The sequence below is a fragment of the Saccoglossus kowalevskii genome, chromosome 11, assembly GCF_978046115.1.
Source record: "Saccoglossus kowalevskii chromosome 11, keSacKowa6.1, whole genome shotgun sequence".
NCBI lineage: Eukaryota > Metazoa > Hemichordata > Enteropneusta > Harrimaniidae > Saccoglossus > Saccoglossus kowalevskii.
Genome location: NC_140651.1, coordinates 2,990,146 through 3,017,833, shown reverse-complemented (window position 1 = coordinate 3,017,833; position 27,688 = coordinate 2,990,146). Strand labels below are relative to the sequence as shown.

Below are 27,688 nucleotides of genomic sequence, written 5' to 3'. Positions count from 1 at the left end.
TCTGTAAAGATATTCAATGCAGCCTGTGGTCGCAAACCATTCTTATTTAGAAGTTATATAGCTAGGAACAAAATGTCCCAGAGATTGTATATGATATTTTATTTTACAAATAGAACGTTTTGTGTTATTGGATCTGTCAGGCTTGACTCCGACGACTCAAGCATCCATTCATCCATGTGTTCCATCGTACAATAACATATACTGTCGATGACATTATAAAAAAAACAGGAACGGCAAATATATATGCACGGGACTGGAATTGTTTATCTTACTGTGTCTGTCATGTGGTGGCGCTGTTTATGAGTGACAAATCAATTATTCACTGCCGCCTCGTGTTATGTAGGCTGGCAAAATGGGGAATTCGTCATTATTTTTCAAAAAAATATAATTGATTATTTAGCGTGACTGTGAGAGAAATCCCGACTGGACGCATCTGCAGGCGTTGGAGTGAAAACCGGAGCGGAATCTCTCTGGAGATTATGTCTATTAAAAGTTGTTGACTAGCATTGACAACGAATCAGAGTGCAGCTGTATACATGTAACAGCTTCACCAAACTAAGCAGTATTAGTGCTTTATAGTAGCTTTTATTCGTCTTTTAAGTAATACATTTTTGTTTATACGTAGTTTCTAGTTTAATCTTATTTGTTCGTTATTTTTTTGTTTTTTTCTCTGTTTATACAACTATAAAAACAACTTCTGTAGTATGGTTTTCGTGTTGAATAAAAATTATAAAATTATTATATCTTATCTATGTTAATGTACGTGACCTTTCACTTCCGAAGTCCCGGCGATTTTGAAAGACTGTTTATATACATTGGACATTTAAATCGACTTGTTTTCAGTAAACATGGTATCGTCATTGCATTTAGAAAGTTAAAGTATCCATCTCTGCGATCGAATCGAATCAACATTTAAAAACGTCATGTTTACTTTCATACAGCCACTCATGAATAATCAATGACATTATTAATAATTAATAGCAGTCAAATGCCTGCAGATGCGTCCAGTCGGGATTTCTTTAGCGGTCGGGTTAGTTTTCGCGATCACGCTAAAAAGACTAAAAGAACAATTAGTTATTACGTTTTGTAAAACAAAAAAGAAGTCCCGACTTTGCCAGTCTAGGTGTTATGATATGTTGATCCCTTTTTGTAGTAACTTGTCAAACATCAATATAGAACACAATGTCGTATAATACATTGAAAATCAAAACTGTCATTGTAGTTGGGGTATAATGTATGCACGACCGCCTATATTACTCTGTGTTAAGTTTACTTTGTATAAACTGACTCGATTCAGTGTAATATGGCTAGGACAATGTCATTGATTTCTTTTACTCATGAAAATCATTTTTCATAATTCGATGATAGCAAATGAAAAATAACGGCAATCGATATAGTAGAACACAAATATTAATGTCGTTCTTGTATATTTATTATTACCACCATCACGTCTATATCAATACAATCTTGGCCAGCTTGTCTATTACGACAATTTAACAGTCACATTCACAGTCTGCAAGTAAAAACACAGAACAATATAAGAGAACGTGACACGTACTTGAACGTGTAAAGTAAACATTGCATAGTTAAACTAACAGTAATTCACTAATAAAACGTGGCACAATTCTGTCAAATTCTTCACCAAATAATTGTACTAGACACGGTTTATAAAAAATGAATAGCTATACATACCCTTTGCTATCTGGCAAACAAATCCCTTCTTTTCAGAGCAGTACTCGTCGTCATATGCACCCTTTCTTCCTGGTTTGTACCTATTTACAATGGTAGATATAAAGTTATACACTGGTACATAGTTAACGATGTTATAGTACAAAATCAATTAATATCATTTATCCTATATATTTCCGTGAAATGAAGTGGTGTCATAAAGTTGATATCCCCCACTATGCAGTAAAATGCAAGTAATATAATGTTAAATCCCTAACATATTAAGTTAGAATATCGCGTCGTATTACCAAGATTATGAGTGAATGGGCGTGATCGATGTCATAGGGTCGTTGTATAATAACCTCTTTATCAGTCATTGTTTCACTATCTAAATATGCTTTGGGACAAATACAGGTGATTTCGCAGTAGATTTCATTTGGAACTAGTTGTCTCGTGAGATGTGTGCACTGAACGACACAAAGACTGGCTGTCGGTCGAAACGGAACACTTAATTGTTGTTTGGTTAAACGTGATATTAATTTAAAACTAACTATTATGTTTGCCATGATTGCGTATGAAGTTTACTAAATTATTTTCTTAACCATTTTGGAGAGTCTGAAACGAAATAACGGCTCGACAAAATGCAGCTTGGATTTACCTGCGCGATTAATGGAATGTCGGTTGAAAGTTATAACATTATAGTAAAAGTTATAACATTATATATTCCAAATGTGATGAAAAAATAATTTTTGTTGAAAAGTCATCAAATAGAGGATCAGATTTTACTGCAGGATAAAAAGGGTCACACCACAGGTTATAACGGGCCCGGGTTACGAGAAAGTATACACAAGGCAACGTTGGTGGCAATGATAGCCTTGTCATTTTACATATTTTACTGTGTTTAGTATTAATTTAGTGAGATATAATTGCCCGAAAGTTTTTGAATATTTTCCAAATAAGGAAGACAGTTGGACGCGCCGGAAACTCTTTGGAACACGTCTATACGTAGTTTTACGGACGGATTCAACTTTCTTGGTATCAGATGTGTAACAATGCATCATATAACAGGATAAATCTCAGGACCAATATTTATTATGTGGTCATTAACAAATACATTAATAGCTTACCACAATTGAACACAATTTTGTCCATCTTCGTCATTACTGTGGTTGTCATTAGGCTGATCTACTGCCCAATCCTCATAATAAGAACACATTTGAAAGAACCATGAAAAGTACTCGGGATGTCTTTTGTGCCTTGGTAGTCGAGGTGGATTCCTCATATCTCTGAATCCAATCCAGAATCCCCAGTTACACAAATCGCCTTTCCACTCAAGAGGAATAGATTTCTTGATGCCTTTATGAGTACCTTTCTTGTCTATGGTAGCGAGTCCTACACCGCCAGGAAGTGACAAACAATACTTGTTTGCGTCAATCCAATTCATGCCTTGGTTGGTGTCAGGATTTGTACAGTAGGCTTGGTACTCGTAACAAGTACATTGGTGGGACGTGTCTGAAGAGAATTTATAGAAAAACAGGTCACTATTTTATTATCAGTATGATTTAGATATGCCCCCTTTCCTGTTAAACCCTTTCTACCCCGCGGCATGAATTTGTACCGTCTAATTTCGTATTCAACTTACAATATTCAGCATATGACATGCCGACCAATACAAGGAGAGTCACTGCAAACACCATTTTAGACGGAAAGTCCTGGTGATTGAAAAAAAAAACATTTTCACATTGAGACGACGTTTGTGTTAGAAGTGACTATACAAATTCGTATCAAGATTAATTTCTTTTTAGTGAAGAGTTGATGTTTTTGCATTTATGTTCGGAATTTGAATTCAAAATAAACAAACTGGTCAAATCTTTAAAAAAATCGAATTATCAGTTTTTATAAATGATGTTTTGCATAAATATTTGTTGATGTGAAATGTAACTGGAATGTAATATTCCACTGTACAAACTAGTTATTGCATTAGGTAATATACCTCAGGAAATGTGTAAACAATAAACTGCATTTACGGTACTGCAACACTACATTAGATGCTCACAAATGTTGCCAAAATGTTTTTGTTGAAATTCAATCGTGTGAATAGCAGGTACGTTTCATGGTGGTATACGTTGTAACTCGAGGAAATGGAATGTGAATTACATACTACCTCTGTCGCAATGCTTATTGTGAACACCAAAAATAGTGAATTTATTTTATTCCAATGCCGTATTTATAATTATAGTTATTTTCCACTATCTGTCATTTATTCAGACCCCGCAAATATTGAACGGATATTGAATCGAAATTTTTACTAATATATGAATATTGCTGTCCAATGTTCGACCTAAAATCCTAAAATACAAAATCCAGTCGGTCAAATGAACTCCACGAGTAAAACTACCATACTATGATACGATTTCTTGTTGTTGCCTGCTTATAACAAAAGCAAATAACATCCAAAATATTTAGGAGCATATTTCAGTTAAAAAACGTATAATCACGGAAATAAATGCGACAATAGATTATTACTTACTTCGTTTGGTTCAACACTACACCACACTCGACAGTTTTCTAAGAGTTCTGTCAATGAAAAGATGTAGTGGATATATCTGGTATATTATAGGTAAAACAATAAAGGGGTGTCACTCTACAAAAAATTAAGATAAACAAAATTGTTTTATAACATCATATATGCGTGGTTACAATATACATGTAATAACCACCCCCGGAATGACATCATTAGTGAAAATGTCACGTGGTATAATTAGGTTTATTCCGAGGTTCTAAATTGACGTCAAACAGTATGGTAAACATAATAGCATACAGTTTTTAATCTATAGATGGATGAAGTACAATATTCGATCTCTCGCTTTATATCTAATTTGTTATTAACATATTTTGCTGAATTTATGTGGAAATGTCAATTCATTAAAGCTATTTCACATGTGAATAATTACCCATGTAATTACAAATAGCACTGACGCCTACAATATTCTTACATTTACGGTTGTTTTGAGTCAATAAATGTAATTATTACAATAACAAAGACCCACAGCAGGCTATATATCGCGGGATTGACAAATATGGCATTTTTATTAGAACTCCCCCCGAAAATCAATGTTTTTTTCCCAATTTCTCGGTAACCCCGAACAAAAAATCATCGCGCTTTTGGGTTTTTGGCCGACACTATTAAACATTTCAACAATAAGCCATCCGTGAAGGAATGAATGCATATACGCGGGGTAGTTTTTACTTTTTTATGTTACACGTTATTGGGGTTGTCTAATTCCATGCCTGCTGATACGCTATTCGTGTTTAAATTGCCGGTGATGAATTATTAATACCAGGATTTATACCCTTTCTCACATTTCAAATGTACGTGTTATTAACTTTTTAGGCAGTTAAAATACACGTAATGCGTTATTTTTACTCATTCATCGTTATTGTGAAAAACGTCAACAACGCCACCAACGAACGTGAGACAAAAAATAGTCGAAGCTTTTAAGCCAATAAAGTTCGTCGTTATTTTATTGTCAATTAATGGCTTGTCAGTTGAAACACCCTGCTTTTTTTCAAAATAGCAGTTTCTTTTCTTGTAGACCAGAGAACCAGAAATCGGGGTTAAGGCAATCATTTAATATCGTTATCTCTCGTTATAAAAGAATGTATTACTGATATTGAATATAATTCATAAAATGATGCCAAGGAGTAAACTTGGCATTATAAAAGTCGATGTAACCAAGCATTTTAAAAAGGTTATCCTGTTTTTAGTTGAAATAATTGCATCTAGCCATGAGCCGTCAAAATAATCATACAAATGTTTACAAAATTAACACCTAATACCAATTAATCTTATTCAATTTGTTTCGCTAATTAAAATTGCTTAATATACAAAATAATCACAATTATTTTTATTGTGTGTCACAAAATTCTTAAAATATTTTGCATAACAGATTCCATTTAAATGTAATTATTTTACTGCTTTGAATATATATACAAACTGCAGATAAAGCTAATTTCGCACATGAAATAAAAATAATAGGCAGAATGGGGGGGTTGTACTTTATATATGAGACGGATATACCCTTTCTGAATCTCTTCACGTAATAGCTGTCATTTGACTACAGGCCATGCCATATTCATATTACGCGTGAAATGAAGCATATTACACTATATCATGAAAATTTAAGTTGTGTAGAGCTAGCAAACATTCCATTTTAAAAAAATAACATGACATACCTTAATAAGCCTATTCTGTTAATAATACGTACTTATATACTAGTAGCTATATTTCGAGTGTACTTGTTTTGTGTATATTATTATGTTAATTAAACAAAATGAATTTCTGGTGAACGGCTTGTTTGAATCCTGATAACTGGTGGTTGGATATATTTGATGAGCACATAATTTCAAACGAAGTTTTCTTCAGTATTGTGTCTTGTACTTGTTTCTATGGTTACTGTAATAAATCGTCTGCATGAATGATGTTTAACTCATTACGAACTTTCATTAACGACGATCTGAACGACAACTTCTTGCTGTCAGTCTATGGCTGTCATTGGTTAGTTTTTGTTATGCATCGAGCAACTTGCCGTCAATCCTTATTAATTGAGTAGTTAGGTCCACAAAGTAGACGCTTGTGCGGAATGAATTTACTTTCCAACATGGCGGACGCATGCCGATTCAACTTTGTGGCTGTCGTACTCTTTCGATATTAATTGCTTATCATAGATATTCACAATATATATTTACTGCTCAATGCATATTAATTGACTATATAATAATCCAACAACACAACTTTATTGTTGTGAGTGAATGAAACATTTTTTCCGGTCAAATCTCTGCTAACTGCGACGATCGCTAGTGATCACAGCTACTCGAGGGAATCGGTAAAGTGAACACGCATACTGAAAACAACAAGTTATATGGCAATATTATATTGATACCGAATTAATAGCATATAATTTTTTTGAACGTGGCGAATTAATTGGACACAAGTTATAATTAGTTGGGCAAATTGATAGAGACCGCGAATAAATGTAGTTTTTACGGTAGTGTAAATTCTCATAGCTGCCCCATCCATGGCGTCTGTCCATGTCTTCCACCAACCGAACTCCACCTTTCTTACTTAAACGACAAAGCAGCATATCTTTACTGTGTTTGTTTAGGGACTTCAGATTCATTAAAATTAACAAATTTTCGTCACTCGTGCTTACTTTTTAATTTCAAGGTCGCTGTCACTATACAAATCAATCTTCTGTGCCGAACAACTGCGTACAAAATTGGCGTCTTCTAAATCATCTGACACAGGATTTAATTTTCGGCTGTGCCCACTCAGTTGAACCCGTTTTTTCACTCATGGGTTCAAAATACTTTTTTTGAACGACCTCTTTTCTTTCTCATGATAAAATAATGTTGCTTTGCCATGACGAAAAAATAGATGTTGGTTGTGCGTACGCTCTTCCAATAATGAATCTGTGTATACGTAAACTGTTGACACTGACAATATAACGGAAACTGATAAGATGGGTTTTTATCTACAATAGCAAACAGTCAAGCAGTAGAGACAACAGATTACTTAAAGCAACGTAATGTCGTTGTTAACAATTTGTCAATCATTTAGATTATGTAAATAATTAAGTGGTTGTTTGCATTTTAAATGACAAATGGAAGTCGGCTTGCTGTGCTCAGTTTTCTCTCCAATTTACGTCTAAAATAACATTAGTATGTACTATTTTTTAGTTGTACTGAAAGAATACACTAAAAGGAAGTGATATACCGATTATTAAAATAACATGAAAATTTGACCAGGTTTCCCCTGTTGCTACCATCTCTACCTTTGTCTTTCTTCTAGTGTTCGTCAGTAGTTCCTGCATTTATTACATTACATCTAACACGAATACTAGCTTACTTTATAAAAGAATGGCATATACATCGTATTATCATGTCATGTCATCGATTCCGGCACTGATAATAACCGTTATGTGTATATGAATATATGACTCAAACAAATCAAATTATTTAGTCTCATTTAATTAATATGACGAATAATATATACTGTTACATTTCACGTGTGCTTTGCAATTTGCATAAATATTTTATGACATTAATGGAAATGTTTAGTTTTATAACTATCAATATGTTTATAGTTACGGGATTGCGATGGTACTGTGACTGGAATAATTCAATGTTAGAATGACTATACCTACTATAATATAATTCACCAGAAAATATCATGAAAAACTGAGATGTTGACGTATTTAAATATGTTCAACCTTTAGTAGTACATACTAAATCATGGAGAAATCAAACACTATTTCATTGCGTTATCACAGGTAACCGTCGAATGTGTACAACTCTGTCTGCCCGAATATACTCTGGTAATGTTATATTAAAGTTTGTCTAACATAATGCTGCCGGCGAGAATTCCGGTATGTACAAAACGATGTTTTCACTGCGGCGGTCAATTAACAACTGGTTCATTCACTAAGAAATCTATGTTTAAATAACAGTACAAGCATTTGATAGCACTTGAAATCTATATGTTGGAGGGTGGGATTAAGTAAAGCAGCAGCTGCCGAGGGAAGCGAGAGAGTTGTTTTTGTTCAATATGCGAATTGATTTCCATAGAAGACATATTGTTATGTACATGTTCGTTTGCCTATTTCCACAGCTGAGAATCTCTGGTGGTGGACAGTATTTGTACACGTGGATATTAATAAACTGAGTAGTTCATAATGAATACTGGGCTTTTTATGTGTAACTTATAGTGCATGGAATGCTGAATTAAAATATATATACACATTATTTTTTCCCCAAAAATAAATGGTTGTCTATACAATAAAGAACACAAATATTTAGGCATTAGTGCACATTTTATTGATGCTACAACCATACCACCACCTTTCTGAGTTGTACAAGATGAATACATGGTATATAAGATTAATTGATATCAATCATTTAATTATATATTGTATTATATATAGTAGTTCTCATAGTATCAATCAGTTATACTAAAACCGTTGTTATAGAAGTCGAGGTGTAGAAATGACGTAAACGATGTTTAGTTATAAGCGAAACAATAGCAGATAAATTGAATACTTGAGTTTTGTCTACGTTGATAATGAAGTTACCAGGTAAACCATGATAGCTACATCAGATGGAAAAGTTTAACAATCACAGTCACAATCTACAGAAACAAGAATAGAACATAATCAGATAAAACAGCATATGCATAGCTAATCAATGACCATAATAACTTCAGGATCCGTATTTGAAATGTAAAGAATATTTCTCGAATCTTCTTGAAAAACTTTTTAAACTATGTTATAAAATTGAATAGTTACCTATAGCTATTTGGCATATGAATCCCTTCTTTTCAAAACAGTACTCATCGTCATATCTACCCTTCATCCCTGGCCTGTACCTGTTTTCAGGGTTCATAGTATAAAGATGAATATTATTATGTATATTACAAATGAATACATAATAACTCCAAATCACCAGATAAAACAAACTACTAATTAACATATTAACATATCTACCAGAAACACATTGCTTGATTACGTCAGCGAAATTCGCGGTAATAGATAAAGTTCTTGAATGGCGATCGTTAATGCAAATAAGCGTCTAGAATATACGCGAATTTTGTTTCCTATATTCAAAAAGTGTGTAAAGAATTCATATACAATGTAAACTGGATATTAGCAGTTTATTTTTTCGAATGTAGCAACTTGTTTATGAATGTTAAAATGCTTACAACATTGAAAATAAATGTGTTGTTCTCTAAATCTGTATTACAGAGTATCTGTATTACAGAGTAAACTAATGAGTTGCTCATATATCTACTAAATAGTAAATAAAGGGAGAGGGAAATCATAAGAAAACGAAAACATATGACTGGCAACCAACGTCGACATATTATTACACTACACAGCAAGGTGAATCAACTGTTCCTGTGGTTATTATAAATTATAGTAACAATTATCTTACCACAATTGAACACAGTTCTGTCCGTCCACACTGTGAGTGTGGTTGTCATTAGGCTGAGCTGGCGCCCAATCCTCGAAATAAGAACACATTTTAAAGAACCATGAAAAGTACTCGGGATGTGTTTTATGTCTCGGTAGTCGAGGTGGATCTCTCATGTCTTTGAATCCAATCCAGAATCCCCAGTTACAGGATTTGCCTTTCCACTCAGTAGGAATAGATTTCTTGACGTCTTTATAGGTTGTCTCTGTGTCCATGGTTGCGAGTCCTACACCACCAGGAAGTCCCAGACAATAATCATTTGCATCATTCCAATTCATACCTGTGTCGGTGTCTGGATTTTTACAGTAGGCTTGGTATTCGTAACAAGTACATTGGTGGGACGTGTCTAAAGGAATGTAAATAAAATATATATTGACAATGTTATTGCGTATTTATAAATATTAAACAATTTCAGCGATTCTTCTTTAAAACTGCTTCAGATAGTTTTTTTTATAGTTTTTTAAAATCAACATTACACCAAATAATTATCAAAATTCTACACGTAATTACAAATAAAAGCAAATAACTGACACACTTCACAAAACACGTGTCTTAAACATGTGTCCACACTTATTCAAACATGAAATGAAATGGACCTCAATATAAAATATTTAACTTACAATATTCAGCATATGACATGCCAACCAATACAAGAAGAGTCAGTACAAACAACATTTCGAGGTCTTCCAAATTCCTGGTGATTGAACACACATTGAATAACATTGATGTCAGCTGTTGTCGTAACTATATGTTCCGCAAATCAACTATCCATTGCTAACCAACCAGTAATTTCATGTCCAGTTACCGTATTTTATCAACATTAGTTAACACATATTTAGTAAATAAACAAACAATTGACTATTTTGTTAAACATGATGTTTTCACCAATGTTTTTTTTACATGAAATAGAATAGTAACAACGTTGTACCCAGTTCATGTACAAGTGATTACAGAATTACGACAATAAAACATTACTTACTTCAGTTCAACACTTTCTGATTTCCCACGGGCCCAGTCAAGCCAGAATAAATATAGTGGATTTAGATGGTATTTTATAGATAAAGCATAAAGGGGTGTCACTCTTCAAAATAACTTAGAAAAAACAAAATCCTGTCATGATAATATCGTGCATGTGTCCCTAAAATACAAGTAAGCCACCCCTGTAATAACGTCACTAATCACGTGTCGTTTCATCTACCCCGCATTTCTTTGATATCCCGAGCTAGTATTAAAGTCTAAATTGCGGTCAAACCGTATGGACGTCCTCTCAGAATACAAGGTTAGATTACTGTGTTCAATACCGAATAAACTTTGTTGTCATCTCCCTTGTTGGACCACATATTTTATTAAGACAATTTGCTTAAACAGAGTTTTATTTTCAGATCTTTACAGGAATTAAAACCATTTGGCAATTGGTAATGATCAGCAATTATGTACTATGATTGTTTTCAAAATCATAGTCATTGATAGCAATATTATGGAATCTCCCAAGTGAGAAAATTTATTTCCGTTCCTGCGATTTTCCTCACTAAATAATATTGGCATGCTATTCAATATTAATTGGGTATAATAATAACATATTTGCTAGCACTAAGATAAAAAAATCCATTTATCTTGTGCATGTGCTGGATTGAGTGATTTCATCAGTTTTACGAATCCTTTACAGATTAGTACATTCTCATCTAATATTCCGACACATTGACCATCTGTTAATGTCTGCGTTTCATGGGTTAATACCACTGGTGTAGACCGATAAATATACTTTCATGTTTAGCGATCACAGAATTCCGTCTGTGTGTCAGTGTCAGCGTACCATTTCGCCTAATTGAATGTTGGCTTGTGACGCTCTGCAAGATCTCAACCAGTCAACTACATGTAACCAATTTTATACATTAATGAATAAGTATTATGGTAATTTAACACGAAAGATTCAATATTTGTTGTATAAATATTGTATACAAGTCTGAAAAAAAAGTCAGTGAAACAAATTCTTCACCAGTATAAACTGAAACCGATACATATGTTGGCGACAATTCCTGTACAAAGAGTTTGTTCAGCTTGAGAAGTCGATATGTTCACAACCATACGCTGATCATTTTCGCAATATGTGATAATTTAACTGCTAATTACAATGATAATTACACTAATTCAATATATTATTGTTTTTGATCATGCTATATTACATATTTTAATAATATTTGTAAAAATGTCTCTTTTTATTGTTATTTTGCCAACACCAGATTTCGGGGCATTAAATACATTTAGATTTGATTGTAAGCACTATTCATTGACAGAAAGATGATTTTCAATAGATATTAAAACTAAAAAACAGCATCCTACGAATACTTTACAGATTAGTAAATTCTCGTCAAATACTCCGACACGTTGACCATACGTTAATGTCTGCGTTTCGTTGGTTAAAACCACTGGTGTAGATGGATACGTGCACTTTCATGTTTAGCGATCACACAATTCCGTGTCAGTACGCCAGTGTCTGTAACATGTTCTAATCATGATATGACACTCTTTCACGTTCTCAAAGATCTTCGCCAGGCTCCCATTTTAAGTAGACACATTTAACCAAATATTCTTCTCTTAAATATGTGAGCACACAGAAAACTCAATACGATACACTACGTATATAAGTCTACAAACCAGTCTGTGAATCAACATCAACACCAGTAGAAACTTCAAACGACACATACTACCTGAACAAAGTCTTTAAAGTAGGTCACAATTTTCACAACCTAGTGTTGACAATTTATTAGGATTTAGTGATAAATTGATAATTAAAAAAATACTACTAACGTAGCGTAAAACTGATTAGTTCAGACAATATGCATTTAGAACTGCCACTAATTGTAGGTAAAAAATATTGTAACTTTTCACGAGTATCCCCCTAAACAACACCGCAAAATCTACGTAAGGGGTGATAAATAAATTCGGATATCATATGGATATGCTGTTATTTATACTGCAGTAGTAATGTAATCAAAGGTTTCATACTCTTATGTTTTACATTCCATATGATTTTAATAGTGTTAAGTGAATGGGTAGAATGGATTTACTAATAATTTACTAGCGCTGAGATTGATTTATACAATGACACATGTTCGAAATGAACATGATTATGACTTTTGAAATATGTTAATTTAACCTCCAATTACAATGGTCAATTCAATAAATTGGTGTGTTTTTTACCACGATAATAATTGAATAAAATTTATTATGTATTTTAATAACATTTGTATACATATGTACATGTTATTTTATCAACCCCATATTGCAGATAATTACTTGCTATTGAGGTATCGTTACACATGCCTGATTATCTATACACCACACTATATCTATTTGTCTAGAGGACACACATTTTAATGTAATTGTTTAATGTTCTTGAACTTGTGACAAATTTTCATTACAATTTATGAAGCTCAATTGTACACTTCATATTCTATAAGATAAAATTTACGACATCCTCGTATAAATATTTTCTACATTAGACATGAGTTTGTTTCGCTGATTAACTTAGCTACAGTAAAGTACAGTACTACAAATAAATGCACTGTATGTACGTTTGGTCTGATTGGATATGAACCAACCTGCTATATATTGTTGCTATATCGATATATTATGTAGTTAGTACACTGTGACGTCACGTTTCAGTTTGGTTTCCTAAAGTGCTATATGTTTTTATTCTTGGCATGCGATTGTTTAGACTTCAGGCGTGTGATATCATTTATACATTTTTTATATTATAGCTTAAAATGTATGAAAAATGTATAAATGATATGATAAGTGTAATTATCATTGTAATTAGCAGTTAAATTATCACATATTGCGAAAATGATGATAATTTTTGGGGTTGCTTCAAAAATGTCTTGTATTAATTATTCTTATCTTTGATTGAATTATTTTAACATCTTAAGGTGCTGTACTGAAATAATATTCAATATAAGAGATGAAATCTTCCATTATATTGCTAGAATGTGACATATTTGACTTCACCACAGGTACAATAACACATCCATACGTTATCAAATTATGTTATCAAGGGGAATGACCGAACAAATTCTACAAGTGGGTCACATTTCTTCTGACCAGCAATCAAAAAGAACACAACTGAATAATCTAACCAGTGTTAAACTATGCTTCTATGAATGATAGAAACTAACTTATCGTTTTCAGGTTATTTGAAAATGAACCCTAATACATGATCAGCGTATGGTTGTGAACATATCGACTTCTCAAGCTGAATAAACTCTTTGTACAGGAATTGTCGCCAACATATGTATCGGTTTCAGTTTATACTGGTGAAGAATTTGTTTCACTGACTTTTTTCAGACTTGTATACAATATTTATACAACAAATATTGAATCTTTCGTGTTAAATTACGTTAATACTTATTCATTAATGTATAAAATTGGTTACATGTAGTTGTCTGGTTGAGATCTTGCAGAGCGTCACAAGCCAACATTCAATTAGTCGAAATGGTACGCTGACACTGACACGCAGACGGAATTTTGTGATCGCTAAACATGAAAGTATATTTATCGGTCTACACCAGTGGTATTAACCCATGAAACGCAGACATTAACAGATTGTCAATATGTCGGAATATTAGATGAGAATGTACTAATCTGTAAAGGATTCGTAAAACTGATGAAATCACTTAATCCAGCACATGCACAAGATAAATGGATTTTTTTTATCTTAGTGCTAGCAAATATGTTATTATTATACCCAATTAATATTGAGTAGCATGCCAATATTATTTAGTGAGGAAAATCGCAGGAACGGAAATAAATTTTCTCACTTGGGAGATTCTATAATATTGCTATCAATGACTATGATTTTGAAAACAATCCTACTACATAATTGCTGATCATTATCAATTGCCAAATGGTTTTAATTCCTGTAAAGAAACTGAAAATAAAACTCTGTTAAAGCAAATTGTCTTAATAAAATATGTGGTCCAACAAGGGAGATGACAACAAAGTTTATTCGGTATTGAACACAGTAATCTAACCTTGTATTCTGAGAGGACGTCCATACGGTTTGACCGCAATTTAGACTTTAATACTAGCTCGGGATATCAAAGAAATGCGGGGTAGATGAAACGACACGTGATTAGTGACGTTATTACAGGGGTGGCTTACTTGTATTTTAGGGACACATGCACGATATTATCATGACAGGATTTTGCTTTTCCTAAGTTATTTTGAAGAGTGACACCCCTTTATGCTTTATCTATAAAATACCATCTAAATCCACTATATTTATTCTGGCTTGACTGGGCCCGTGGAAAATCAGAAAGTGTTGAATTGAAGTAAGTAATGTTTTATTGTCGTAATTCTGTAATCACTTGTACATGAACTGGGTACAACGTTGTTACTATTCTATTTCATGTAAAAAAACATTGGTGAAAACATCATGTTTAACAAAATAGTCAATTGTTTGTTTATTTACTAAATATGTGTTAACTAATATTGATAAAATACGGTAACTGGACATGAAATTACTGGTTGGTTAGCAATGGATAGTTGATTTGCGGAACATATAGTTACGACAACAGCTGACATCAATGTTATTCAATGTGTGTTCAATCACCAGGAATTTGGAAGACCTCGAAATGTTGTTTGTACTGACTCTTCTTGTATTGGTTGGCATGTCATATGCTGAATATTGTAAGTTAAATATTTTATATTGAGGTCCATTTCATTTCATGTTTGAATAAGTGTGGACACATGTTTAAGACACGTGTTTTGTGAAGTGTGTCAGTTATTTGCTTTTATTTGTAATTACGTGTAGAATTTTGATAATTATTTGGTGTAATGTTGATTTTAAAAAAATATAAAAAAACTATCTGAAGCAGTTTTAAAGAAGAATCGCTGAAATTGTTTAATATTTATAAATACGCAATAACATTGTCAATATATATTTTATTTACATTCCTTTAGACACGTCCCACCAATGCACGTGTTATGAATACCAAGCCTACTGTAAAAATCCAGACACCGACACAGGTATGAATTGGAATGATGCAAATGAATATTGTTTGGGACTTCCCGGTGGTGTAGGACTCGCAACCATGGACACAGATGCAACCTATAGAGACGTCAAGAATTCCATCCCTACTGAGTGGAAAGGCAAATCGTGTAACTGGGGATTCTGGATTGGATTCAAAGACATGAGAGATCCACCTCGACTACCGAGACATAAAACACATCCCGAGTACTTTTCATGGTTCTTTAAAATGTGTTCTTATTTCGAGGATTGGGCGCCAGCTCAGCCTAATGACAACCACACTCACAGTGTGGACGGACAGAACTGCGTTCAATTGTGGTAAGATAATTGTTACTATAATTTATAATAACCACAGGAACAGTTGATTCACCGTGCTGTGTAGTGTAATAATATGTCGACGTTGGTTGCCAGTCATATGTTTTCATTTTCTTATGATTTCCCTCTCCCTTTATTTACTATATATATAGATATATGAGCAACTCATACGTGTTACTCTGAAATCCAGATTTAGAGAACACATTTATTTTCAATGTTGTAAGCATTTTAACATTCATAAACAAGTTGCTACATTCGAAAAATAAACTGCGAATATCCAGTTTACATCGTATATGAATTTTTTACACACTTTTTGAATATAGGAAACAAAATTCGCGTGTATTCTAGACGCTTATTTGCATTAACGATCGCCATCCAAGAACTTTATCTATTACCGCGAATTTCGCTGACGTAATCAAGCAATATGTTCCTGGTAGATATGTTAATATGTTAATTAGTAGTTTGGAGTTGTTATGTATTCATTTGTAATATACATAATTAATATTCATCTTTATACTATGAACCCTGAAAACAGGTACAGGCCAGGGATGAAGGGTAGATATGACGATGAGTACTGTTTTGAAAAGAAGGGATTCATATGCCAAATAGCTATAGGTAACTATTCAATTTTATAACATAGTTTAAAAAGTTTTTCAAGAAGATTCGAGAAATATTCTTTTCAAATACGGATTCTGGAGTTATTTTGGTCATTGATTAGCTATGCATATGCTGTTTTATCTGATTATGTTCTATTCTTGTTTCTGTAGATTGTGACTGTGATTGTTAAACTTTTCCATCTGATGTAGCTATCATGGTTTACCTGGTAACTTCATTATCAACGTAGACAAAACTCAAGTATTCAATTTATCTGCTATTGTTTCGCTTATAACTAAACATCGTTTACGTCATTTCTACACTTCGACTTCTATAACAACGGTTTTAGTATAACTGATTGATACAATGAGAACTACTATATATAATACAATATATAATTAATTGATTGATATCAATTAATCTTATATACCATGTATTCATCTTGTACAACTCAGAAAGGTGGTGGTATGGTTGTAGCATCAATAAAATGTGCACTAATGCTTAAATATGTGTGTTCTTTATTGTATAGACAACCATTTATTTTTGGGAAAAAAATAATGTGTATATATATTTTAATTCAGCATTCCATGCCCTATAAGTTACACATAAAAAGCCCAGTATTCATTATGAACTACTCAGTTTATTAATATCCACGTGTACAAATACTGTCCACCACCAGAGATATTCAGCTGTGGAAATAGGCAAACGAACATGCACATAACAATATATGTCTTCTATGGAAATCAATTCACATATTGAACAAAAACAACTCTCTCGCTTCCCTCGGCAGCTGTTGCTTTACTTAATCCCACCCTCCAACATATAGATATATATTTAAACATACATTTCTTAGTGAATGAACCAGTTGTTAATTGACCGCCGCAGTGAAAACATCGTTTTGTACATACCGGAATTCTCGCCCGCAGCACTACGTTAGACAAACTTTAATATAACATTACCAGAGTATATTCGGGCAGACTGAGTTGTACACATTCGACGGTTACCTGTGATAACGCAATGAAATAGTGTTTGATTTCTCCATGATTTAGTATGTACTACTAAAGGTTGAAAATATTTAAATACGTCAACATCTCAGTTTTTCATGATATTTTCTGGTGAATTATATTATAGTAGGTATAGTCATTCTAACATTGAATTATTCCAGTCACAGTACCATCGCAATCCCGTAACTATAAACATATTGATAGTTATAAAACTAAACATTCCATTAATGTCATAAAATATTTATGCAAATTGCAAAGCACACGTGAAATGTAACAGTATATATTATTCGTCATATTAATTAAATGAGACTAAATAATTTGATTTGTTTGAGTCATATATTCATATACACATAACGGTTATTATCAGTGCCGGAATCGATGACATGACATGATAATACGATGTATATGCCATTCTTTTATAAAGTAAGCTAGTATTCGTGTTAGATGTAATGTAATGAATGCAGGAACTACTGACGAACACTAGAAGAAAGACAAAGGTAGAGATGGTAGCAACAGGGGAAACCTGGTAAAATTTTCATGTTATTTTAATAATCGGTATATCACTTCCTTTTAGTGTATTCTTTCAGTACAACTAAAAAATAGTACATACTAATGTTATTTTAGACGTAAATTGGAGAGAAAACTGAGCACAGCAAGCTGACTTCCATTTGTCATTTAACATGCAAACAACCACTTATCTGTATACATAATCTAAATGATTGACAAATTGTTAACAACGACATTACGTTGCTTTAAGTAATCTGTTGTCTCTACTGCTTGACTGTTTGCTATTGTAGATAAAAACCCATCTTATCAGTTTCCGTTATATTGTCAGTGTCAACAGTTTACGTATACACAGATTCATTATTGGAAGAGCGTACGCACAACCAACATCTATTTTTTCGTCATGGCAAAGCAACATTATTTTATCATGAGAAAGAAAAGAGGTCGTTCAAAAAAAGTATTTTGAACCCATGAGTGAATAAACGGGTTCGACTGAGTGGGCACAGCCGAAAATTAAATCCTGTGTCAGATGATTTAGAAGACGCCAATTTTGTACGCAGTTGTTCGGCACAGAAGATTGATTTGTATAGTGACAGCGACCTTGAAATTTCTGGTAGCAAAAAAGTAAGCATGAGTGACGAAAATTTGTTAATTTTAGTGAATCTGAAGTCCCTAAACAAACACAGTAAAGATATGCTGCTTTGTCGTTTAAGTAAGAAAGGTGGAGTTTGGTTGGTGGAAGACATGGACAGACACCATGGATGGGGCAGCTATGAGAATTCGTTGTGTGTGCCTTATTTGACTGTAAAGTTAAAGTGACTTTCCCGATCCCGTACCTCAAGGGGATGAGATGGAGAGGCGAGACGAGTTTCCCCCCTGGCAAGTGTGGAGAACCCGAGAGAAGAGAATTTATCCCCCTGATACGTGGTGGAGAAACCGGGCATTGCGTCTTACGCACATTGACATCCTGTGAAGAGAAGTGAAATGGCGAAGATGTGTCTTTCTTGTGAACCGAACTAACAGCTCGACGACTCGGAAACTGCGCTTGACGACTAACAATTTTACCCGAACGACACCAATGTACGACGCTGAAGAGATGAAGACTTCTGAACCCTTTATGAAGGACGAGTATCGTATAGGACTGTATAATTAAGAATTGAGCGACGTTATAGACAAGAAGATGACAAAGAACGACCCGGAATAACGCGACAAGAGAAGAGACGCTTATAGACTTTGACTTTAGCTATCTGTGTATTGCTTAGAGAACCGCTCGTTGGACACTGTAACTGACACTGTGTAACTCAAAGACGTTGAACTCTTTTCCAGAACCCTAACACTATTGCTCAGTAATGTAATGTATTGCTGGTTTTTTCTATTGTTTTTACCGGTTTTTTTTTGTGATGTCGAATTGTATGTATGTAAGCGCCCAGATCTTTGTTTTGAAATGATATTTAGTGATGTTCGAGGTCCTTTATAACGATTTAAGCGCGCTTCAGTGGACGAGTCTTTGCAACACAGTGTTTTGAGTTTTATGAAGTTGCCCCAATGAGTTTTTAAGAGTTTTGAGATATGTCGAGTACAGAGATATCGACGTTTTAAGAGTTGTTTTTGTTTACGTGTTGTTCCGGAATACTTCTGACGCTTTTTGAGTGGAGAGCACCTTTGTAACGTTTTTTAATGTCTTTTTGGAGGTGAGAGTTTGGTGCGCCTATATGAGTATTGTTTGATATTGCAGGCTTTTGTTCATGATTGACAGGATTATATGTAACTCAGTAGTTTCTATCGTTTTAGTCTTTTTCCCGTCTTTATTGCCAGAGAAGTAATGTATTATGAAAGCGAATTTGTCTTTGCATTCTGTTTCCATGCCGTATGACTTTTGTTTAGATTAACGACTTGTGAGTTCAGTTGAAGTTTATAAGCGTATATGACAGGAGTTTGATTAATAGCTTTTTATTCATTGTTTATTAGTTACCGCTTTGCAATGCTTTAACCGAGAGACGCATCCCTGGTAATCACGTGATCATGCTGTCGACTGCAGCGATTGGCTGATCGCTTGGTTACACCGCCACGCCTTAGTTTTTCTGACCTTTCGATATAGAGTTTGTAACTTTAGTAACGGAGACAGTGCAGCGAAGGGTTACCTCAGCGAACCGTTTTGAGAAACGTGAGTCGATTGGTAGCCTTTCCCTTGTTTTTGATTTATAACCGTTGATATTTGAGACTTTATAACCATTGTATTTAGACTTTATAATCATTGTACTTAATTAGTGTGTTTTACTCTTTTTGATTTATCCTTTTTCTTAGTATTGTATTTAACCTGTATGACGATGAGTAGAGGACGGTATCTTTGATTTATGAACGTGTTATGCCAGGAGGCACAATCTCAGTTTGGGTGAAGGGATGTGTCATGAATTTGTTTTCGCGTATCTGTTAACCGACTTATTTAGTTGATTATTAGCTGAATTGCTGTGTTATGTCTGTCATCGTTTAGGCCTATTTGAAGTTTTGGACGGAACTTGGCTCAGTGATTTGGAACTAATTACGAGATAATCGTCGCCATTCTGACAGTTTATATTCATAGTTATTAATGTAGTGAACGATTAATCAAAAGATATGACGTATTCAGTACTTAGTGTGATTGGCTTTATGATTGAAGGTTACGCCCTAGAGTCTTTTTACTGCATTGTAATTGGTTAGAGTTTTGAAAATGAATAAAGAGAGTTTGAGTTGGTCTTGGGGAGCACAGCACGATAGAGGCGGTAGAGAGAGTGCAGTCCTGGCGAGTCGAGAGTCCAGTCCAGGGGCGAGCCTTGAGGCAGTCCAGTCTTGGGCTAGTCTTGGGTCAGCCTTGCGAGAGTCTTGGGGACTTTTCCCCAGGGCGCTGTGTCTTATAGAGTGCTCCAAAAGATCGACTAAGACGAGAGTTGAAACGTATTTCGTTGTGTGTGCCTTATTTGACTGTAAAGTTAAAGTGACTTTCCCGATCCCGTACCTCAAGGGGACGAGATAGAGAGGCGAGACGAGTTTCCCCCCTGGCAAGTGTGGAGAACCCGAGAGAAGAGAATTTATCTCCCTGATACTACCGTAAAAACTACATTTATTCGCGGTCTCTATCAATTTGCCCAACTAATTATAACTTGTGTCCTATTAATTCGCCACGTTCAAAAAAATTATATGCTATTAATTCGGTATCAATATTGCCATATAACTTGTTGTTTTCAGTATGCGTGTTCACTTTACCGATTCCCTCGAGTAGCTGTGATCACTAGCGATCGTCGCAGTTAGCAGAGATTTGACCGGAAAAAAATGTTTCATTCACTCACAACAATAAAGTTGTGTTGTTGGATTATTATATAGTAAATTAATATGCATCGAGCAGTAAATATATATTGTGAATATCTATGATAAGCAATTAATATCGAAAGAGTACGACAGCCACAAAGTTGAATCGGCATGCGTCCGCCATGTTGGAAAGTAAATTCATTCCGTACAAGCGTCTACTTTGTGGACCTAACTAATCAATTAAAAGGATTGACGGCAAGTTGCTCGATGCATAAAAAAACTAACCAATGACAGCCATAGACTGACAGCAAGAAGTTGTCGTTCAGATCGTCGTTAATGAAAGTTCGTAATGAGTTAAACATCATTCATGCAGACGATTTATTACAGTAACCATAGAAACAAGTACAAGACACAATACTGAAGAAAACTTCATTTGAAATTATGTGCTCATAAAAGATATCCAACCACCAGTTATCAGGATTCAAACGAGCCGTTCACCAGAAATTCATTTTGTTTAATTAACATAATAATATACACAAAACAAGCACACTCGAAATATAGCTATATAAGTACGTATTATTAACAGAATAGGCTTATTAAGGTATGTCATGTTAATTGTTAAAATGGAATGTTTGATAGCTCTATATATGTCTTCATGTCTGTTCAAACACGGCCACGGTGTTTTACACAACTTAAATTTTCATGATATAGTGTAATATGCTTCATTTCACGCGTAATGTGAATATGGCATGGCCTGTAGTCAAATGACAGCTATTACGTGAAGACATTCAGAAAGGGTATATCCGTCTCATATATAAAGTACAACCCTCCCCCCATTCTGCCTATTATTTTTATTTCATGTGCAAAATTGGCTGTACCTGCAGTTTGTATATATATTCAAAGCAGTAAAATAATTACATTTAAATGAAATCTGTTATGCAAAATAATTTAAGAATTTTGTGACACATAATAAAAATAATTGTGATTATTTTGTATATTAAGCAATTTTAATTAGCGAAACAAATTAAATAAGATTAATCGGTATTAGGTGTTAATTTTGTAAACATTTGTATGATTATTTTGACGGCTCATGGCTAGATGCAATTATTTCAACTAAAAGCAGGATAACGTTTTTAAAATGCTTGGTTACATCGACGTTTATAATGCCAAGTTTACTCCTTGGCATCATTTTATGAATTATATTCAATATCAGTAATACATTCATTTATAACGAGAGATAACGATATTAAATGATTGCCTTAACCCCGATTTCTGGTTCTCTGGTCCACAAGAGAAGAAACTGCTATTTTGAAAAAAAGCAGGGTGTTTAAACTGACAAGCCATTAATTGACAATAAAATAACGACGAACTTTATTGGCTTAAAAGCTTCTACTATTTTTTGTCTCACGTTCGTTGGTGGCGTTGTTGACGTTTTTTACAATAACGATGAATGAGTAAAAATAACGCATTACGTGTATTTTAACTGCCTAAAAAACATCGTGAGAAGTTGAAATGTGAGAAAGGGTATAAATCCTGGTGTTAATAATTCATCACCGGCAATTTAAACACGAATAGCGTACCAGCAGGCATGGAATTAGACCTGTCTGTCCATGTTGAGGGTGGATAAATGCCATCGATATATGTGAGTGAGTGACTGTCTGTCTGTCTGTCCATGTTGAGGGTGGATAAATGCCATCGATATATGTGAGTGAGTGACTGTCTGTCTGTCTGTCCATGTTGAGGGTGGATAAATGTCATCGATATATGTGAGTGAGTGAGTGACTATCTGTCTGTGGTGGTAGATGGGTATACATTCGTGTTCCATCATGGCTATCACATTCAGAGTTCAGGGTGACAGGTATATTAATGCCACTATCACTACAACATATGATAAACATACGGGATTCAAGACAATATATTACTCCGTAGTTTTGGAGTAGTTGAAATCTAGTACGAGCTCTGCACTTGAAAGGAAATAAACACAGTGGTATGTGGTATTATAATAAGATGGAAGTGGTTGTCCCAGTCAAATGTACACGTAGTTACAGAAAATCAAACATTTCTACTGACTGTCGTAGTGTTATTTGTCTCTGTGAACTTGTGAAATACTAATTTGCGTGAGACCAAAGAAATTTATTTACACACGTTTATACTAAAACATACGGAAGTTATCGTCGCCATTGGGCACGTCTGTAATGACTTAATTATTTTTTTAATTAATTAATTAATTAATTAAGTATTTTTTTAATTAAATAAATAATTAATTAATTAATTAGTTGTTTTTAGAAATCATCAAATTTGGTTGACAATTTGTTATCACTGATTTGATATAAACAAACCCTGTGGGAATTCACTATATTTTGTTTTTGATATTGTCTATTATTAAAGTATGTAAAGTATTCCCCATTCCGCCACTTATTTCATAAAACGTTGTCCAAATGTGGATAATAAGCATTGCCGCCTAATTGCTCACACGCTACACATGGCTTCAATACTATTTATTTACTTTCTTCAGATTGGTCGATATTTACATTCAAGTCAGATTAATCACCATCGATATGACTTGCGGTACTATTTTTGATTATGATAATATTAATATTTGATATTGTGAAAATATTCGACTGTTGTAATCTAATTTATTTGTAGGTTTGATAAAGGTGTTACACCAAAACGTGACTTAAATACAATTTCTAAAACATCAAGCTAATATGTAGTAATGAATGCGTTTTAAACCCATACTTGTTGTGCTACGTTACTTCCATGAAAATATCTGTTTTGTTTTTTATTGCGAACATGTACACAAAAACACACATAAATACACACCCACGTGCGTCACTGTACTGCTTCGCACTGGATAAATGTCTTCATTCTGTGCACATATTTCCAACAAATGTTTTATTATAGCCAAATGTTGACCCATATATCGAGAAATACTACATGTCACACCAATATTGAACTTGATTGAAATTTGTTTGTGATTGATATGGTTAGGTTGACGCTAGAATGACCCGAATTGTCTCCTCCCATGTGTCGGTGAACTGTCTCCGCTATGTGTCGGTGAACTGTCTACGCTACGTGTCGGTGAACTGTCTACGCCCATGAGTCGGTAAACTGTCTACGTCCGTTCTTCCTGTGTACATGTCTGTTGTTCCGGCCGCTACGCTACCCTAGAAATCCTTACTCCTTGAACCAATATAGTACCAACTGTTAATTTAAATATTGTCTGGCGCACTACATTGTGTGTCATGCATGTAACTTTTGTGAGAACAAACACAAATGAAGTAATGAGCAGGGAAAACATCTGATACATGCATATATAATCACAAGCCACGTGTTACACTCCTCACAACTCCATAGCGTACGGAACCTGTGATTATTTTTTTAGAATTGAGAACTAAGTTGAAGAACCTCGTTCCTCCGAAATTTCTACCGCGATTTCTAAAAATCTTTCTGTGTACTACTAAAACTTTCCCTGGGTTATTTCCCAGATAAACACTGTAAATTATATTATATTAAAATACAATAGTGTGACGTCATAATCCTGATTTAACCTAACTCCGCGTGAATGTATTTGCAAGTATGTACAGTAGGATGCACTTTGCCATCACTGGATACGTTTGTCTTACTTCGGTCATAGGAAACGCTGTCACAGTAAATTGCGTGCAAGTTCCGGTCAGTAGTAAACATTTAGTTCTGACATGCACATGCTAGTTAGCAAAAAAGTGGACAATTTACGCCACGGTGAGCGAGTAAACAAACGCCATGTGTGTGTCACACTCTTATCCCCACAATAATTCGTTTTTTGTTGTGCTGTTTCTCGAACGACAATTCTGAAACTGAATGCAGTTAACAATTTGATGCATAATCCCAAGTGTCCAATGATTGAAACAGAAAACAGGCTGTGTTGCATGGTTCTTGTCGATAGTGGTTGTCGCATATATATACTTTTCAACGGAAATATTGTTCGTGTTCGTGTACATGCCATCATAATCTATGCATCAGTTGGAACCAAATTAATTACGGGTTAAGGAATTCCCATTACCACTAGAAGCGAGTTTGTTTCTGTTGCATTTTATGGTATCAAACATCTCAATCTAAAATTAGTTCAATAATTCAATAGTTCAGTTTCTGTATCGTGACTATCGCACAGCAACACCCGTTCAAGTAGAATACTAAAGTAGAATATGGGCATTAATGTACATTTGTTGGACATACTTCATAAATCTATCACAATATAATCAGCACTAATGACCAAAGAATGTACAATACAAAGGAACACATGCTACATTATATCACGTGCAAAGCGCTTTGAACTCAGAGTAACCTTTGTCCTTATTAGAGAGAATGATGCGACAATTTATTTCATTAAATTACATTGCATATATGAAATACACGCACGGTAAATGTGGAGCGTTCATTTACCATCGCAATGAAAGAATTTTTGTATATAACAATGTATTTAATAGAACACCAAAATTGAGAAATGTTTAAATCCGCTGAAATGTTTACTTCACTTTCACTGCTACAAAAAATGTCACCCGCCACGTTGGAGGACAACCTCCGTCTGCAAATGGATTGTAAAACGTAAAAAACGCAGTCGGTTTTTAACAAAGAAACTGGCTTAACTCTCTGGGTAAGGAAGACTTGGTTATAACAGTGGAGATGAGATAAAGGAAAGCACACAAAATGAAGTGTATTGAAATAATTGCAATCGATATATGTGCTTATCCATTACTCTACAATGTACTAGATATGTATATTGAAACTGTCGTTGGTGAAATTCTAGACTAGGTCTTTTATAACGTTTTTTTGTGGAAACGTCACGGTAAGCACGAAGGAAGACTATTCAACTCTGCGTGGTGTTGTTGTGTCTTAATTACAAACTTTCATGCAAGAGTAAATTGAATTAACTCAATGAAAACAACAAAATGATTCTAGATGAAAGAGTTCCAAATGTAGGTGATTTACACTTTCATACCACTTCGCAGTCTATTATTTTCATATGTATTATAGTGTCCACCATCTTGATTCTCCGGCAAAGGATTATGGGTAAAGTATGTCATCATACCAAATGTTGGGAAAACCGAGCAAATGTTTTATATAACATTTACAATAACATAAACAACAATTAAATATAATTTTTGACTTCACTTTTCATTTTATTTTCGATGCATAATTATTGATTATTTTAATAGTGACGATCTGGAACTATTTTCTGTTATTGTTCTCAATATCAGTGATGCTATTCATGGCATATCCGTTATCGACTGAGAGAAGAAGCCTGTAAACATCTACGTACAATCTAATGCGTCAAAAATATGGAACACTGTAAAATGCTTAATTTTTGCTCGAATTTGTTTTCGCTATTTACGTTGAAGGGATGTTTCAGTGAAAATACAATCAAGTGAATATACCTTTTTTCCTATGTTTTACATTCAACTCATCAAAAATCAGTGAAACTAAACTCCATACAAAACACTCAAAAAGTCTTTTCAGCGAAAATTAATTCCAGCTAAAATAAAGAATTTCATAGTATATCGATTGGCCAAAACACTAAGCTGGGATAGTGTGAAATATCTACCACCACATTCTTAGATACATTAGGTCAATAATTCAAAAATAAAATAAACAGTATTGTATCATGTCAGAATATTGTTCGTGTACAACAACATCTGGCCACTCAAGTAAAATGCTGTAATAGGAATTGGATTTTGATTGATTAGAAATTTGTGGAGATTTTTTCTGCATACAGCTACTATAAATTCATAAAAACTAATGACCAGGGAAAATGTACGATACAAAAAACACATACTTCATTTTATTGTATTTATATCACTACACGAGTGCGTTAACCTTGTTGAACATTTGTTATACGGTAAACTGGCACGGCAATGGCATATACGTGTAAGTGGACTATCTATTCAATTGTGACTTTGGATACAAATCTCTGCTAGAAAATAACAGCGTCATATAAGAATCGTCATAGTAACGTATTTAAACCGACTATAATAGGCAAATTGTGACCTTTTCAATGAAAGCAAACGCACACACATACATGTACAAAATTTAATGAACACGATTATGAACAGATCAATAATTTGTTACAATAGAACATAACTACATACTAATACAAACTACATCAATGATAAATATATATGGTATGAAACCTTCACCCAACGATTGATATATACATAATATATTCCAAGTGATTTCTATCAGAAGCGCCCTCACGCGACAATCTTTCATTATGGTTATTGTGAAGAAA

General features: G+C 34.0%; 3 protein-coding genes across 3 annotated transcripts in view; 1 reads left to right on the top strand and 2 right to left on the bottom strand.

Annotated features, from left to right (window-relative positions):
- Positions 1-1,493: 1,493 nt before the first annotated feature.
- On the bottom strand, positions 1,494-3,365 carry LOC102807093 (C-type lectin Cal-like). Its single transcript, XM_085505567.1, has 4 exons — positions 3,311-3,365; positions 2,796-3,180; positions 1,693-1,772; positions 1,494-1,513 (listed from the first exon to the last, which is right to left on the bottom strand). The coding sequence occupies exons 1-4, from the start codon at positions 3,363-3,365 to the stop codon at positions 1,494-1,496; spliced, it is 540 nt and encodes a 179-aa protein (XP_085361693.1).
- A 5,156-nt stretch (positions 3,366-8,521) lies between these two features.
- Positions 8,522-27,688, bottom strand: part of LOC146735860 (C-type lection lectoxin-Enh3-like) — a 355,515-nt gene continuing 336,348 nt past the window's right edge. Inside the window, exons 2-5 of the mRNA XM_085505623.1 lie at positions 10,317-10,390; positions 9,658-10,042; positions 9,012-9,091; positions 8,522-8,854 (exon numbers count right to left, since the gene is read on the bottom strand). Coding sequence (XP_085361749.1) covers positions 8,835-8,854; positions 9,012-9,091; positions 9,658-10,042; positions 10,317-10,371 — 540 coding nt within the window. The 5' untranslated portion in view covers positions 10,372-10,390 and the 3' untranslated portion in view covers positions 8,522-8,834. The remainder of the gene's footprint in view (positions 8,855-9,011; positions 9,092-9,657; positions 10,043-10,316; positions 10,391-27,688) is intronic.
- LOC102807578 (C-type lection lectoxin-Enh3-like) lies at positions 14,908-17,139 on the top strand. The gene is made up of 5 exons (XM_085505622.1): positions 14,908-15,026; positions 15,311-15,384; positions 15,658-16,042; positions 16,575-16,654; positions 16,807-17,139. Exons 2-5 carry the CDS (start codon positions 15,330-15,332, stop codon positions 16,824-16,826), a joined length of 540 nt encoding a protein of 179 aa, XP_085361748.1. The 5' UTR covers positions 14,908-15,026; positions 15,311-15,329; the 3' UTR covers positions 16,827-17,139.